This window comes from Siniperca chuatsi, linkage group LG12, assembly GCF_020085105.1.
Source record: "Siniperca chuatsi isolate FFG_IHB_CAS linkage group LG12, ASM2008510v1, whole genome shotgun sequence".
Classification (NCBI taxonomy): Eukaryota; Metazoa; Chordata; class Actinopteri; order Centrarchiformes; family Sinipercidae; genus Siniperca; species Siniperca chuatsi.
Window position 1 is genome coordinate 4,968,844 of NC_058053.1, and position 18,309 is coordinate 4,987,152.

Here is an 18,309-nt window from a genome sequence, read left to right on the forward strand (position 1 = left end):
TTGAAAATATTTGGAGGAAGCTGTCCATGATCACAGAGGAAAAAAATCATTCGTAGTTCATTTGTAGCATTTCTCTAAGAGATGTTAGTGTTAGATAGATATAAAAACAGGCTAACATCCATCAAATGTTAAATTTGCTGTAAAATCAGTATCCTGAGGCTATGTGGGATCAGATTATTATGGCAAAGATTCAAACATTCCTAAAATGTCTCTGCTACCCAACCTACCGCCTGGAGCTCACGTTCCTCGAAAATCCTGGAGAGGATGAGGCGGCGCAGCGGCACCGTCATGATGAGGACGAAGGGGAATGCCAGGGAGGCCACGGTAGACTTCACTACCCACAGAGCCACGATGCACGCCAGCTGAATGATGGTAAACATGTTCATACGCCATGTCTTCACCTGAAGCAACACACATGTGGTGGTTAATGGGTAGAAAACCAATAGACCATAGACCACAGTAAAGACACACATACACATAGTATGAAAGACTCAAGTACTCAAGGGCACATTAAAGACATTGAATCCCAAACTGCTCCCCTGCATTAAGAAAATCATATATGTTTTTGGCTCCATCTAGTGGATCTAATGATTTGTGTAAAATATGCAAGAGGGAATTCATTTTCCTGTCCTTTTCATGTGTTTTTCACGCCCACCAAAAAATTTATTGATTGATTTCAATTCAACACCAAGTGACATTAGGTCCAGAATTGCCAATTTTCAGCTAATGTACAGCCATGTGTGGGCGAGCCATGTGTCCTACTACTTCAGAAGGCTACTTCTGAATACATTTACATTACAACAGATTTACCAAAGATATTTCTTTTGACTATTCTCTGTTCATTGCTTAATCAAATGCCTGACCATATTTAGTGATGAATGATAAATGTTTACTGTGTGAATTCTCTGAACTAACGAGGTGACAGCGGCTCTAAAACTCAAAAAGAAACATGCGCCCTGTTTCTGCTATGTATTATATGCCAACATGTTGGTTGTGTTAGTCTAGTTGTGGCTACTAACTCATAAACTGCCCTTTTGTCATCCTCTCATTTTTCTCCTATTTTAATGAGTAAATTAGTTTGGTATTGGTGTTTCTTTTGCAATTTTTTGTGTTGAAGATAGTGCTTGGTTTCGTTATTATTATATTTTCATTTACTATCTTAGCCTTGCCCCCCCTGAAGTTGATGCATTGTGTGCTGTTTGCATGATAGAAAACCCACGTCTTTGGTTGAAGATAATCTGAAGTTAATATAAGGCGTCATAATCTGAGCTATACAAATCAAGTGAGTATCTTACAAGTTACAGGTTTTTTTATTATGAAATTCCCTCTTTTTGTTACTATCCCTCCACTGCAGCTCCCTGTTACAATGTTCATATGGGCATCTGACTATTGTTTTATGACAGACTTGAAAAACTGTGAAGCTATCCTTTAATATTACCCCCTTCTGCTACATCACTTAAGTACGTTTACATTCTTTCTAGTATCCCGACTATGATCAGGTTATAAAGTATCCAGATTATGTGTGGCACATGTAAACTTAATATCCTGGTTTCAACAACATGGATAAGCCTTTGTCCGACTTTTGAGAATCATGAATATGCTATCTGAAGTGCTTCGATAGAAATGGGAATACCATAGTATGTAAACACCAGGTTTCTGAACTAGAGTTACAATGCAGTTTGTCAGTAAAACAAAAACTATCACAATAAACAACACAATGAGGATCAACACACTGAAATGAGAGTTAACATCTGACACCAGTAATACAGTTGTATTCTTCCTTACTGATGATCAGATGGAGACGCTAAACCCAGCAGTGTGAGGAATGCTGCAGTGACCAGGGGGGCATAAAGCAAACTGTGTTTATCCTTAAATGTTGATGTAGCTCTCTGTTTAGGGTGAGTTTGAGTCCAAGACTTGCATAGCTGTAAACACCTGGACAATGTTCATGTATCATGTATACAGGGATCTGAATAATCAGGTCTCTCTATCAAACCAAGGTAAAAAACAAGACTGCAGAAGAATGGTTGCCTGGACTCTGCTGCAGTTACCACTCTGCTGGGTTTGTCTTCTCCATCTTACCACTAATAATAGAAGACGAAGGCATGTACTGTAAACATTGTTATTGCGTGTGTTACCTTGGTGACGTAGATGTGGTCAGGGTGATGTTTGGCGGGCGTGACCATAAGTGTGATGCGTTCATACAGTTGGATGCCTGTCAGTGAGGTGACCCCCATGTACAGGAAGATGCCGAAGAGCACAGCCAGAGGGATGAGGCGGAGCACGTCTGTCATCACTATGGACATACCTGATGGGTAGAAAGGTGTTAAAGGTGAGATTTTTCAAATTAAATTACTGTTTTTGAGACACTGCACACATGTACAAGAACTGTGGAGAGAATTATTCATTCAACAAGGGAACAGCCCTCATGACAAACACAATGGCAATGCTGTTTATTTGAAACTGTTCAGCTGCCTTGGTTGAATTGCTATTTGGGCTAATTCAAAAAGTCTTATTCCTAATCCAAATAACATTTCAATCAAACAAAAGCTCAACAATCATGATGAGTCAATATGGTTGTATACCCAAACTGGATCAAACTATACTTAAGACTTTGGGAACCTACCTTAACTGAAACAAGATATTCTGCTGGCAAAATAGTACTAGTCAGCAGATGAAAACAATGTTGCAATGTCAGACATTGCATTTTGTGTTTAACAATTTTCATTTGGAAAAATTACTCTTTCAGTTAATTTTTGAAGACAATTTGTAAACAGAATGTAAAATCATTTAAAGCTGTTGCAGCAGCTGATTCATACTTCATGAATGTCTAGACATACAGGAGCTGCAGAATTGCCATTCTGTGCCTTAGAGCTAAGGTTTGTTTTTTTCAAGACAAATAATTGCCTGGAAATTCCAGCACTGTAATAATGCTGTAGAAAAATACAACCCCCACAGCCAGATAAGCCAGATAATAAAATAGAATAATTGCTCTGGAATTGATCAGTAGTTCAGATTCAAATCAGGCACATCCTGTCTCAAAATGATGCCGAAAAATTAGTGCATGTATTTGTTACTTCTAGGCTGGACTACTGCAATTCCTTATTATCCGGCTGCCCGAATAAGTCCCTTAAAACTCTTCAGTTGATCCAGAAAGCTGCGGCACGTGTACTGACAAGAACTAGGAAAAGAGACATATTTCTCCAATATTAGCTTCTCTGCACTGGCTCCCTGTAAAATCCAGAATAGAATTTAAAATCCTTCTCCTCACCTACAAAGCTCTTAATGGTCAGGCACCATCGTATCTTAAAGGTTTGATAATACCTTATTACCCCACTAGAACACTGCGCTCCCAGAATGCAGGGTTACTTGTGGTTCCTAGAGTCTCCAAAAGTAGAATGGGAGCCAGAGCCTTCAGTTATCAAGCTCCTCTTCTTTGGAATCAGATCCCAGTTTAGGTTCGGGAGGCAGACACCATCTCCACATTTAAGAGTAGGCTTAAGACTTTCCTCTTCGATAAAGCTTATAGTTAGGGCTGGCTCGGGTGAGTCCTGAACCATCCCTTAGTTAGGCTGTTATAGGCCTAGACTGCCGGGAGACTTCCCATGATGCACCTCTTTCCTCCCGCCTTCTCTCCCTCTCCATCTGTATGCATTTTTATCCCATTACTGCATGTTACTAACTCGACATCTTCTCTCTCCCGTAGTTTTGTGCTTTCTTGTTTCTCTCCTCTCTCCTTCTGTCACTTTCAGCAGGTATTTCTGCCTCCGGAGCTGCAGAGTCTGGATCTGTGGTTGTGGGCCACCTGTTGCCCCTGTGTCCCTGCTCGCTATTGGCTTTGTTACTAATACTGACATTATTTTTCCTATAGCTGTCATTCCTATTATTACTAATTTATTAATATTAACACTACAATTACTATTCTAGTATTTAAAAAATAAATAAAATATAAAAAAGATTCTTGGTGGTATTTGCATTGTGCCTCCCTCTCCCCCAAAACCCCCCTCTCTCTCTCTCTCTCTCTCTCTCTCTCTGTCTCTCTCTCTCTCAAAACCTGGCAAAACACGGCAGCGGCGGATGGCCGCCCACCATTGAGTCTGGTTCTGCTCGAGGTTTCTGCCTCTTAAAGGAAGTTTTTCCTTGACACTGTTGCCAAATGCTTGCTCATGGTGGGATTTGTTGGGTCTCTGTAATTAATATTATAAAAAGTACGGTCTAGACCTGCTCTATAGGAAAAGTGCAATAAGATAACTTATGTTATGAATTGGCGCTATATAAATAAAATTGAATTGAATAGATTCGTCTTTTCCTCCAGCTCATTCCAGATGCACTGTTGTGATTTTTTTATATAGTGAATTTTAATGAGATAAATATTTTGTAGCTTTTCTTTATTAATTTGTAATTAAATTTATACTAAAACAAGATTTCATATGGTACTTAAAAGCCAACCAACAACCATCGTCGCTGGCAGAGTTTTTCAACTGCTGCTAGCGTAAGCTAATGATAACTTTAAAACTCTGTGAGTTGGTTGAAAACTCTGTCTCCAGCTGACTTTTTAATGTTTCCAGCTGATTCGTTTTGAAATGTAAATCCTGTTAACGAGTCATGTAGTATGTACATAATAGCTGCATACATGATATCATGCTAAAAAACTGAGGCTAGAGCTAGTCCCAGGCAAAAAGTCAGCATTCTCACCAGTTGATGATCCATGTAGAAGACGTGGAAATAAAGGAGCAGCATTGTTTGTGTATTGCAGGGTAGAGCTAGTTAGCTCTGAGCTGTACTTAAATGTTAGTTCTTTACTTTTACAAGAGAAAAAAGAGCTGGACAAAGTCGCTATCATTACTCTAAACTCTGATATACTAGCTTCTTGGCTCCCACAGGGTGGATGTTCTAGTCTTGTGTTTTTGGTTTTGTAAAGGCTAAAAAAGCCACCGTCTGAAATCTTGAAACAGTGAGTATCACTCTTACTACAGCCCAATGCACACCTTTTCAGCATGTGCAGAAATATATAGCTTGACAGGCCTGCGTGCCTAGCTATGGTTGCTAAGTTATGATTGGACAATCGCTGTTTGGGGGTGGGGTTTAGCCAATGGTCAATTGGCACCCCACACTGCCATCCTTCCCTTTCCTCTTACCAACAAGAACAGCCACAAGAAGTCCAGTCAGCCTCTGTTCTTTCACCTCCTGGATCATGGGCTTTTCGCCAGGCGCCGTGGCTTTGCTCATGACAGTGAGGGCGTTGACATGAGTGACAGAGCGCACAGTGGCCGCAGTGAGCCACGGCAGGCCGAAAAGAGGACAGATGGCACCCAGAATGACGATGAGCAGAAGATCCAGGTGGAAGCCTGAGCCTTTAACCAAGCGACGCTCCTTCTTACTGACTATCAATCTGATGGGAAAAATGGGAAAATATTTAAAAAGTGGAAGTGAAGTAAAGCACACAGTTTGTAAAAAGTATACCCTACTATTGCACACACAGATTCTACACCCAGAGCGTTACCACTGTAGATAATCATACTGTGTAGTACATACGAAGTGATCTGAGTTTCCATGAAAATGAGGATGAAGACGAGAAGGGCAGGTATAACAGAAGCTCCCATCATCCAGGTGGGAAAGGGCTGCTTGTCACCAAAGGGACTGATGAACCAACCTCTCTTGTCAGGGGAGGTGACTGAGAAGCCTGATGGCACATCGAGTTTCTTAAAGTAAATAAACATAATGTTAGAGTACTGAGAAAAAGCACTGATTTGTTGGAACTGTAATAAAAATGCACTTCAACTGCTGCTGTTGCTGTGTTACCTGTGTGTAAGTGTCAGTGATGGCGTAATCCACTAATACTGAAACTAAAATTGAGATGGGGATGCCAAAGTCACCAATGATTCTTCTGGCCTGGGGATATTGAGAAACCAAATATAAATAAAATCAAGTCAACATTCAGCACACTTCTTATCACATAAAAAGTGTGAATGATTGACGTGTCCACTTTCCCTCAAACAGCCATGGCTATTCAGAGCTCCTGAATTGTTATCTACAGCCTTGAGGCACCCAGCATGAACAGAATTCCTTTGTATGATACAGTATTTACTATTGTATTGCTTTAATTCTAACCAATGCCACTACAAGTGCTCTATTTATCATCTATCTGTAAATATTGGCTTTAATAATGTCTGTTATTTATATTTTTTTATTTTACATATACACTTTGGGTTACCGTCAAAGCCCAAAGGCTCCTTTCTGGACACACCATATGTACACCTATACATATGTATTAATGTTTCTGTTTTCTCACTATGTTGACAGGCTATAAGGTGACAACAAAACCTGACATTAATAGTAAGTGTTAGACAGCTTCTGTTAAGATTTCTTGTAGCTGTGCTGGACACATCTTGTGATTGACTAAATTTGGACAATTATTCACAGTGTGATAAAATACACAATCAGAACAAATATAAGCTATATTGGCAATACACATTTTGTGTGGTGACTTTTTACATTAAGTGGATTTAAAGGGACAGTTCACCCCAAAATCAAAAATACATATTTTTCCTCCTACCTGTATTGTTTTTTATCCATCTAGATTGTTTTGGAGTGAGTTGCCGAGTTTTGGAGATATCGGCCGTAGAGATGCCTGCTTTTTTTGACTATAATGGGACTATATGGCACTCGGCTTGTGGTGCTCAAAGCGCCAAAAAACTAGATTTGATAAACTCACCAGCAATGTCTCTTTCCAGAAATCATGACCCGGTTACTCAAGATAATCCACAGATTTTGTTGTGAGTAGTTTCATGTAGGAACTATTTTCTTTCTACCAATAGTTCTTATATGAAACTGCTCACAATAAGGTCTGTGGATTATCTTGAGTAACCGGGTCATGATTTCTGTAAAGAGACATTGCTGTTGAGTTTTTCAAAGCTGAGTGCCATCTAGTTCCTTTATATTCAACTCACACCAAAACAATCTAGCTGGATAAATAGCACAACAGGTGAGAGGAAAAATATGTGTTTTTGATTTTGGGGTGAACTGTCCCTTTAAAGGAACCCTGTGGACTTTTTCACCACTAGTAGTGCCATGGAGCAATGTTTTGCTCCATGGCATCTCCATGTTTTGCTTTGAAAAAGCGGGCCCCCTTTTTCTTCGTTTCTCATGCGCATGACACGTTCCTGTCTACGGTTTCACATTATTCCACTAATCAACAGAGGGTGGAAGCAATGTGCCAACAAACATATCAATAGGGAAAGAAGAATAAGAAGATTACAAGGTGGTGAAAACATGGATGTGCTGTCAACAATGCAGGCTTCAAAATATAAAAAAATCAAAAATCAGCTTTGTAAATGTTTTGTGAGGAAGAAAATGCATTCAACATGTTCTCGAGGATACACACTATGAATTTTGGTCAGAAACACACAATGTCAGCATGATTTTGTTCATTTACAAGAAAGCTGTACAGGATACTTTTAAATGCCCATGAGAAGCCTGATATCTACTCTGAATCTTATCGTTTTTAAGAGACTCAGTAAAGCAGGGTACCTTGCCACCCAAAAACCGACTGTTTCGGAATTTCCTGAGGAAGAAAGCAACAAAGAAAGTTCCCATCATGAGGACCAGAGACAGGAGAGCAGTGTTAGGCTGGTTGAAGATGGGGTCATCAACATCTTGAAGCCCAGTAGCTGGGGTGGAGTCAGTCGGATACATTGCCATCAGTGGATGTTCCTTAAACACCTGGAAACAAGAAGAGAGTCTCAGTTTATCGTCTGTTGATTGGTTGTAGTGGCTTTTTGCAGATATATTCTTGTTATGGGGAAATATGCATAAAAAAGTGTCATTTATTTCTTGTTGAGCTCAGTGTGCTGTGCGATATCTGGCGTAGTTACCTTGATGAGCTTAGAGAAAGTCTCATAGATGAAGATAAGGGAGATGAGGAAAGCAAAAATCTCCTGGGTAAAGGGCGAGATGTAACGAACAAGGAAGCTACCCTCTGCTGCCACAATCACCAGCACAATGAAGATGAGCCAGAAACCAATCCACACTCGACCAGTCAGGTACTCAAAGTTGTGGGCCTGACAGAACTGAGTGAAAAGACACAGACATGATGGTTACATGGTCAGGGGAAAATGGGAATTATTTTAATTATTTTTTAATTATTTTACACAAAAACTGGAGTATGCAATATACTATGTGGTAGTTAGTGTGTAAACACATATAATTTCTACATTCTCAGATAAAGTACCTTGTAGTAGGCTTCTTCAAACACCAGTAAGGGTCCCGAGAAGCCTATGATGAGAAGGGGCTGACCAGCAAGCAGCGAGAATATAACTCCAAGAGTTGCAGTTGACACAATAAGCTCAGTCACTCCCATCATGCCTTCTGTTTTTTCCCCTGTATGTGAAAACAGCCAAAAACACATCTTCAGAGCACAGTTATCAAAATGACATGGAATCCAAATTTCTTGTTTCTTGTAGTTTCAGTTTACCCAGCAGGCCTCCAAATGTAATAGTGGGCGACAGTGCAGCAAAATAGATGAAGATGACAGCAGCGATGCACTGCATGTCCAGGGCATCTTTTAAGTCGCTGACGTAGTGTGGGGAGCGGCGGCGGATGTCGTGGATCAGGCCTCCGAAAGGGATCCCTGAGCGCTTTAATGGGTCCACCTCCTGGTCTCCCTCCTCCTCCTCCTCTGGACTCACCTCTAGGGGGTTTGTTAATGGCTCCATTACATGAAGAAACTACTAATGATCTTCATCATAATAATATAGCAATTAAATAAACAACTATACAAGTCAAATAAATAAATAAGACAATAAATTCAAGTAAATTAAAGGCACAATCTGTAATGCAAATATAAACACCACCAACAAAATCTACAAGGTAAGAGGCAACTCACTACCACAAGGAAAACACTGGTGATATTCTATATTTTTCTAACAAGTATTGTCTGTGTATCTAAAGCCTGAGCTGTTCCTTCATTATCATGAACACGGTCACTGTAGTTGCGTTGATCCAACATAGACTGTCCTGCTACCTTAAATATTCACAAGAGCAACAAATGGGTATTAATCCGCAGCTGAAAATAGTCCCCAACAAATGCACCATTTACTCCTGTTTGAGTAACATTTCCTAAAAACTACAGTGCCCAACTGTTTTAAGAAATTACTGAGCATTGTTTAAAAATATAAATATATTTGTGACCTGTTTTGTTATGATCTTCAGTTGGAAGGCTTGGGTCTGAGTGATACACTAGGGAATTAGAAAAGTACTGAGAGATGGACTGATTGTTGGGTTAGTTCTTTTCATGAGATATGCTGATAATAAGAAAAATATAGAATAATCCCATCCTTATGGCCCTCCCATAGGCCGCTATGTGTAGGATTTGAAAATGTCTTTGGCGCATCCCAGTGATAGTATCAAAAAAGGACAGCAACACACATCTTGAGGAACACAAAATGTAAATTTTTTATCTAGAACTCAAACTCTAGTTATTTATGTGAACATACATCGCATTTATTTGGTAAAAAAAATACTGACTGGACCTTTAAATGGGTGGATGGCAGCTTTAAAGCATCAATCATATTATTTAGTTTTTAGTAAGCTTTATCATATTCTAAAAAAGAGTAATAAAAGTCTAATGTTTTTCTAGATATTATATAACTTGTGTATGTATGTATGAAGAGGATGTCAAACTAACTTTTGAATGGAAAGGCTAGTTGTTTACTGAGGTGATGGGATGTATCATATAATTTGTAAAACTACTGAAAATTACAACAGCTTTTCCCCCCCTGCTGATTTGATAGCTGTAAAAATACATCTGTGTTTGTAACAATGCGAATGCAGGGAATGGTCTGCACACGATTTAAAAGAAGTTTGACTTTGAACCATCTGTTTGCATTGCAGGACTAACATTGGCTTGCAGAATCAGAGGTGCCTCCTCCAAACCTAGTAATTGAGGATTTGGCTTAGAAAAGAGGGTCTTTAGGGACTTGACAGACTACCTTTGTTGTTCTGCTCCATTCCAGATGAGGAGTGGTGCCTCTTGAGTTCTCTTTCCTTCCTCTTGCGCAACATCTGCTTCTGGAAGTCAGCCACAGTCTTCAGGAGGTCTTTGCCCTCCACATCTGAGGGTGGAATGACGATGCTGCAGTCCAAGAATTCATTGATACCATTCAGGAGGTCCTGTCTGTCATCAGCAAAATAGGCCACCTCGTGGAAACTCTACAGCAAAATACAATTGAATGTCGTCACCAGAATGCTAAAAAAAGGCCAGTCAAGCTAAAAGGATCTTATCTACAATTTATAACTGCAATAATTGTGTATATATACAGTATCTGTTAGTAGTGAGAGGTGCTTTACTCTGAGTTACCATCTTATTAGTGATTAGAAAATCATTCAACTTCTCAGGTGTCCATTTTTCTCTCCACCTTATTAATACTGGGGTCGTTTTCTTGACTGCCCTCTATCATTCGCTCCGCCGAGAAGGTGATTGGCTGCAATCTACCTTCCCTCCAGGACCTGTACGCCTCCAGGCCTTTGAGGCGAGCAGGAAAGATTGTGGCTGACCCCTCCCTCCCCGGACACAAACTGTTTCAGACACTCTCCTCCGGCAGGAGGCTGCGGTCCATCAGGACCAAAACCTGATGCCACAAAAACAGCTTCTTTCCGTCTGCAGCCGGCCTCATCAACAAGGCCCAGAACCCCCACTGACACCGACTCCCATAACTCCCCGTTATAGTACAGTAATACTGTAAACTTTTGCACATTCCCATGTAAATATTTTGCATAATGCACAAACTGTAATATAAATAACATATCGTCATATTGTACATATTCTTTATTATTTCCTTATCATATTTTAAAATATTCTTTAATATCTTATTGTCAATTTTATATTTTTTATTTCTGATTCTTGACCTGCAGTACTTGCTTTAGCTTTCTTTATATTTCTATGTTTATTTTTAAGCACCAAAATACCAAAGCAAATTCGAATGGCTCGGAAGAACATGATCCCTTTTTTTATGTTTACTTATTTTAAAATGTTTGTGTACAAAATGGCATAATTTTATCAATTCGAAATCTATTTCTTAATGTTTTGAAGAGTGAATAAATTACACCATTCATCTGTTTGCTTTTTGTGACTCAATCCTTTAATTGTCTGACTGAAATGTGGCTTTACATCTTCTAAGTTTTATATCTACCTTGTCAGACATGAGAGTGGCGAAGGAGCGTCCAATCTCATGATAGTCCACGTTGGACTGAATGGGGCCAAGCAGGACGAAAATAAAGCGAACAGGGACGGGGACCTCCAGTACCGACTCCAGAAGGACTGCCTCATTCAACCTGACAAAGGCCATGGCTGGCTGCTCCAGAAACTCAACACAACCTGACAGGAAACGACAACAAAACCACAACAAGTTTAGTAATTTGCAATTTTTCACACCTTTGGTAACAGAACCTGTGCTTGCACTTCAGCTATTATTATTATTATTATATTCATCACCTGTTCATTCTCAAATATCTAAACATAAATGAATCTGCAAAATGAATCTCCTCATTAACAACTTTTGTAATGCTAATTTGCTGTTGAGGATAAATCAAGACATCCTGCAGCTTTACAGTAAAAACTGTCCAGGTCCTCAGGAGGTTTAACAAAGCAGCCGCAGGTGTTGACTTTAACAGCAGGGTAACACTACACCTACAGTAAAGACAAAAGGTGATCAGGTACCATTAGCGGTGAGTATGACATGATTATGGTGTTATACTAATGTAATTTAATTCTTTATTTTTTGTATTTGAGGCCCAGCCTAATGGAGAATTTACTACAAGCAGATTCATCTCTTAGCAGTTTCTAAAAACAGAAGAAAAGAAAAGACATAATTCCTCAAACTAATCTACTTTGTCAAAACTCCCGGAGCTTACCAACTAAAACAAGGACAGCTTCGGCATCTTTGGGAATCTTGGCGAGGAGTTTCATCGATCTGGCTGCAGCTGGATGGCTCTCAGGAGGCAGAGGGTGGAGAGATTTCTTGGAGGAAGAACAAAACAAAGATTATCCACATTGTTCTTCCAACCATAACATAGCATGGGACCAATAATGTGACATTATTGTGGGAATAACAATGCATGTATGAACAATAATATTCTAATGCCCCTGTGCAATTCATTTTAAACCTCACAACTGGATGACTGGTTCTTTATGTTTGAGCAGAATTCTTTTAATAGGTTGGTTTAAATTTGCCAACATTTTAAGCCATGGGGAAGATTAAGATTTCACAGTTAATGCATCAGGAAGCTTTAACTAGAAGCACCTGTAAGCTGACTAAGAACATAATTCAACACATGTGGCACAGGGAGGCTCGCTTTCTCTGACTTCAAAAAACTACCTACACAACTTCTGACCTCATGGAGGGGTGTTTCAAAGAACAATGCCAGAACCACAGGCCTCACATCAGGAATTTAGTGTAATCATGCTTACATCTATGCTTACTGCTGATTCTTAGACCTTAATGCAAACCATAAACTAGAACAAGACAGCTCAACGTCTCTTTTATCTCCATTTAGATAGCTGAGTTCAATTATCCTTGTGGATTCTTGTCAAAACTAGTTAACCACTTACTTTAGCTGTGGTAAATCGTATTTACTGTGCTATCCTGCTAGCCTGCACTGCTTCAACTATGTCAGAGGCTATCATCACTCCGATCTCATATCTCACAAAGAGAGTAAAAGACGTGTGAAGAATAAGGATTGCTGTAGAGTTAAGAACAAACAAATGGCAAATAAAAAAAAGACCAAGGAAACCAGGGGAGCTGGAAGTCAGTCACAGTGGGGGTGATGAGAGAATGTCAGTCTATATAATGACATCATACTAAATATTACGCAATATTCATGTTTTTCGTATTAATTTAATGGCCAGAATATCTTATATCCAACAACATAACAATTTGAGAACATTTAACACTACAGACTTGAACGCCAACATACTGTATGTCAAAGCAGCCACAGCAGCTACACAGTTAACAACAGGAACTAATGCATGAGAACTACAAGGGGATGAAGAGGGAGAGACAGCGAGAGATGTGACCCACAACCAGTTCGTCATAATTTATAATGATGCAGCGCAGTGAGGATACAGATCTGTGATGCGTGGATCGGGTGGGCCGGTTCATAACAATGAACATTCTGATTAATAGCGGATTGGGTTCTGGGTGAGTGAAATAGGGTGAAGCCTCTCCCCATTAAGAGAGACGCTGTGCGCATTTATGCACGAGGCACAGCAGCGTAACTGCATTGATGTTTTAAATTTCCCGACATGCCGACAGGATCGGTCAGGATCTAATGTTAATTAATGTGCTGTGTTCTTCTACACATCCAGAAGGTCACACACACAGGTTGATCTCTCCATGTTCATACAGTGAAATTGTTTGGAGTAAAGCAGCCGTCCTCCTGAAGAATCCTGAGCTCCATCAGAGCTGTCAAAAAATCGTGACTGTCTGTCGTGCATGATGTTAGAGGAGACGAGCGTATAGCATATAATGCGGATCTATCTTTCTGTCACTGTTAACAGAGACTCCAGTCTGCAGTGTAGTTCATACACTTAACTGATAAACCACAGAACTGCCCATATTCACACACTTGTCCACATGATGGTCAATTGATGGTTTTTATAATGCCTGGTTTTAGGGGGTGCTGTAGCCCCCACTGCACCCCTACTTCCCACGTCCATGAAGGAAACTTACAAACAGGCTGACAAACACGTCTTGTTTTGGGTCGTACACCGGCCCTTTGTTATCCTGGAGCTCGTCTTGTTCTTCAGCCACCAGTGGCAGATTGGTGTCCTGGACGTGGTTGTGATTGAAGCTGCCATGCAGACTGCCGGACGAGTGGTGGCGGTGAAAACGATGTTTCAGATCACTCGGATGGCTGTGGGACAAAAACAACAAAAATATTAGCAAGAGCCTACAGCCATGATAGCCACTTTGTGAGGCTGTATGTAGACACAGCATGCTAAAATGCTCACAGTGACAATGTTAACACGCTGATGTTTTGCAAGTAGTGTTTACCAGGGTCACCATCTTAATTTTAGTATGCTAACATGCTACAGTAACATTTGCTAATTAGCGCTAAGCACAAAGTACAGCTCATTAACCTAAATAGGTAACCAAAGTTATTACACTACCATTTTCATGGTATTCCATCCAATACTGTAGCTGTAGAAACTTTTAACTCTGAACCAAAAATGTTAGCCTCCTGGTGGCACTAAATGAAAAGTCAGAGGAGTCATCCTTTGATGTGATTGTGGTGCTAGATGAAAAGACTTAGAGAGTCCTTAGGATTTATCCACTGTGGCTCATGAATGTCTGTAGCAAATTTCATAGCAATCCATTAAATAGTTGTTGAGATATTTCATTTTGGACAAAAGCTTTGGACTAACATTACCCATAAAGCAACACTGCTAGCATGGCTAAAAAGCAGTTAGTACAGGGAGGATTGCTGTCTATTATGTTCTAATAAGGCCTAAAATTCCAAGTTTCACTCCCACTTCTGGTAGACATTGTTGAAATGAGTCAGCATTGCAGACTTTACTTTAACTTCAGTGACTCAGAAAAACTCAAACCCTCCTAGCAGCACAGTGGAAGGACTAACAGGTGCCTCAGCACCACAACACTACTCTTATTTCCCTTCATAGATGTATCGATATATGCTCAATTCAGTATGTTTGACAAACTCTTCTTAACACAAGGTCCAGTTATTAGCTTTTTTCAAAGCTTTTAACAGCATCTCACTGCCTTCATCAACAAATGTTTCCTAAATTGTCATGCTAGTAATACAGATTATTTTGTCAAGCTACTGCTCCCAAGCTCAAGAATGAACTTTCACACTCACATGCCCTGTTTATTTCTCCAAAGTGTCAGAAACCTCAACAGGAATGTGTATCTACTTATCTCTCCAGCCTGAGGATGAAATAAATAATTATTATAATATAATGATAATAGTACATTTTCCACATGTAAAAAAAGGAAAAAATAGCATCATAAAGTATTTTAATTAAGAGTGCTGCAGGATAATTTGCATTCTAGAAATAACCAGCACAGCTGTGATTCTTGTTCACCAAATGTACCTTATGTTCATTCGACATGTTGAAGAGCTTTACCTCATGCTGCTGCAATGCAGCTCATAAATTTAGAACAGTCATCAGTAAAATCCTTCTAAATCTAAACAACGTCTCAATTCAAGCTAATTTGAAACCTCTTACGAGAATATCTGAGATGACACCTTCATTTTCCAAAATGTGATATTTGCATTAGAACATCAATAAAACAGCCAGAGACTAATCTGTGCAGCCTTATTATCTACACTTTTGTGCATGTGAGTGTATGCATGTTTTTCTCCCTCCTGAAGAAAAGTATTTAGTGTGTCACACCAGCCAAGTTTTTTTAACACTGCTTCATTACATCATTGCTCAGTCTAATGGTGACATCACCTCACTCATTAGGCCCACATGGTCCAATAAGACACTGCCCAAATTGGACATGACAGCACCCAGAAACAAAAGAACGAGGTGTGACACTGAAGTGAATTGTGCTCAAGACGTTTCCAGAGGATCTTTAAAGTGGTCTGAGTAACCGATGAGCTACATTTTAGCAGCACCTCAATGTGTTTCTTTCCACATCGTAAATCTGATATCTCAGACGGGTGATGACTTTAATGATGACATAGTGTTTTTTTCCCTGTGGACACAGCCAGTGACATGCTGGGAATTTATGTGGAAAGGCTGTGAAAGATGGATTGAATGCATGATGGCCTGCTGCTACGAATGCCCGCTGGCTGGCTTGTTTTGTGTGTATCTGTTGTGTCGCTTAGTGTGTGAAAAATCCATCCCATGCACACAAGTTTTAGTGGAACAGCAAATTTGGTCGCCACAATGTCAGTAATATTGAATTATTTACTATAATCTACTGGCTTAATCCAAACTTTTGAAGTGTCATCACACCAAAGCATTGTCCATGCAAAATTACTGTTACTGATCAAACCAATGCTGTACCATTCTGGTTTGACATAGGGGGAGTCAGACAGAGAATGCTGGACCAGTGGCTTAGGAGAGCTGTATACAGAGACATAATGATTAGATGAGTTACTTGGAAAATAGGTATGGGTGAAGGTTTATTCTTCACCTTGGCAACAGCAGTTATCAAAACAATCTCATCCCAGTGTCCATTTGGTAACTGTTCTGGAGCTTTCGATTGTATCGCATGATAAAAGCATGTGTGATGCGATCAAAAGCTCCAAAACATCTAATAAATGGACCTACTGTCAATAGGTGTGTATATTGTACATGTTTGCAAGTGAACATTGATGCCAACTTGTATGCATGTCAACTCAAAGAAAGAAGACGTCTATAGCCATACAGCCTAAATGCTAATGCCAGCATGCTAACATGCTTCCAATGACAATGTAAATAAGCTGATGTTTAGCAGGTATAATGTTTACCATGTTCACTAACATAGTTTAGGGTGTTAGCAAGCTAAAATTATCTAATTAGCACTAAACACAAAGTACAGCTGCAGCTGATGGGAATGTCATTAATTTTGAAGGTATTTGGTCATAAAAAATGTATTGGACAATTTAAACTTTTGACCATGTGATGGCTCTAGATGAGAAGCCCAAGGATCACCAATTGCTACTATTCATCCGGACATTTGTGTTCCCCACAAACCAAATTTAATGTCAATTATCAATCTCAATCTCAATCTCCTGGTGACACTAGAGGAAGAGTCAGGGGATCACCAAAATCACGAGGATTCATTTTCCTGGCACCATGAATATATCTACCACTTTTCAGGACATTCAATCCAATAGTTTTGGAGACATTTCTCTAAAAAACTAATATGTAAACCTCATGGTGGCGCTAGAGGAAAAGTCAGGGGAGCACTTAAGCCAGACTTTATCTGGGGACCTTGAATGTCAAATTTCATGACAATCCATCCAATAGTTACAGACTGACACATACTGTACTTGGAGAGACTTAATAAATTCTTTTTATAATGACCATCTCTCATTAAATGCAGAATGGTATTTAAAGTGATCCCTGATGTGACACAAAATATTAACTGGAGAATGAGTGAGCATTATGACAACATCCGTACTTTTGATAGGCATTGCTTTTCAATCCTTTTGGTAATTTAATTTGACAGCCGACATTTAGTTAACTTGTTTTTTGTTATATAACTGAAAAATCCATAATGCACTATGTGTAGCGCATTTTTCCCCTGGCCATACGTGTTAGGTCAGTTTAGCCGGGATGTCAATGCAAGTGCCAATCAATAAGTGGGGACCATTTGAGAGAGCTAGAGATGGCCAGGAGATGACATGTCGCATGTATTACAACCACATGCTTGTGTTTATTTGACTTTATATTTAGCAGTGTGCAGGGTCTGATGTCACTATCCCCTTTGGTGTTTTGGTTGGTGTCAGCAGCAAAGCAAGTTGTGGTGTCCCATGAAAACCATCCACTCTACACTACCACTGGTTTAATATCATCACACCACCCAATAATTTCCAACAACACCATCGAACTTGATACCAACAGTGGCTGACTGGGCTGGCTGGAAAGAACCTGCTCATGAAGACACGACAAAACACCAAAAACCAAAAAAGGCTAAAATAACAACTGACCCTGTTGGCGAGAAACAGTCAACCTTTGGAATGAAGACACCCAAATAGCTTGATGTTTTGTCAGTCTCCTTTCGTCTGGAATCCTGGGTTTTAAGTCTGTCTTATCTCAAACCAAACATTTTAGAAACATAATGAACCTGTGAAAAGTAACAAAATTGTTGGTTTCAAGCTAGCAAGCTTATATATTTTTTTACAAAGCCTCTAGTGTGTAGTTCTGAGCATCAGATTGAAACACCCACTTGTTTGTGTATGAAATAAGAAGTAAATCTGACAAATACTGAATAGACTGAGAAGGCAAAGATCTTAACAAAGGCAGAGATCAAAGGGCTAGGCTGGTTCACACAATGAAGAATCAAACTTTTAATCTGATGGTTTAGGCTTTAAGACCCAGTGCAGCTACAGCACAGTCTTGACATTTGAAATTTAGTCAACCCCGGGGAAGTACACCAGATGATGAGCCAAGTGTTGTTAAATGTCACAATTTGGAAATTCCCTGTTCAGTTCCCCTGAGTTTGACTTTTTGTAACAACCTCCACCCCACTGATGATTAATAAGGAGGAGGAAGAGGGCTAGGGTTTTATTCTTCATGCTGCCATACCTACAATCAGTGATCAAAATGTAAACAAAGCTGCATCCACACAACCA

General features: G+C 39.7%; 1 protein-coding gene across 4 annotated transcripts in view; it reads right to left on the bottom strand.

Moving 5' to 3' along the window:
• The window catches only part of slc4a3 (solute carrier family 4 member 3), a 69,047-nt gene that overhangs the window by 2,915 nt on the left and 47,823 nt on the right, over window positions 1-18,309 (bottom strand). For all 4 annotated transcript variants that reach the window (XM_044216230.1, XM_044216232.1, XM_044216233.1 and 1 more), the window contains 13 exons: window positions 13,728-13,911; window positions 11,911-12,016; window positions 11,190-11,374; window positions 9,990-10,209; window positions 8,474-8,689; window positions 8,231-8,379; window positions 7,875-8,069; window positions 7,531-7,722; window positions 5,803-5,892; window positions 5,536-5,702; window positions 5,139-5,392; window positions 2,139-2,308; window positions 228-401 (listed from right to left, as the gene is read on the bottom strand). In XM_044216230.1, the coding sequence (XP_044072165.1) occupies window positions 228-401; window positions 2,139-2,308; window positions 5,139-5,392; window positions 5,536-5,702; window positions 5,803-5,892; window positions 7,531-7,722; window positions 7,875-8,069; window positions 8,231-8,379; window positions 8,474-8,689; window positions 9,990-10,209; window positions 11,190-11,374; window positions 11,911-12,016; window positions 13,728-13,911 (2,302 nt within the window). The remainder of the gene's footprint in view (window positions 1-227; window positions 402-2,138; window positions 2,309-5,138; window positions 5,393-5,535; window positions 5,703-5,802; window positions 5,893-7,530; window positions 7,723-7,874; window positions 8,070-8,230; window positions 8,380-8,473; window positions 8,690-9,989; window positions 10,210-11,189; window positions 11,375-11,910; window positions 12,017-13,727; window positions 13,912-18,309) is intronic.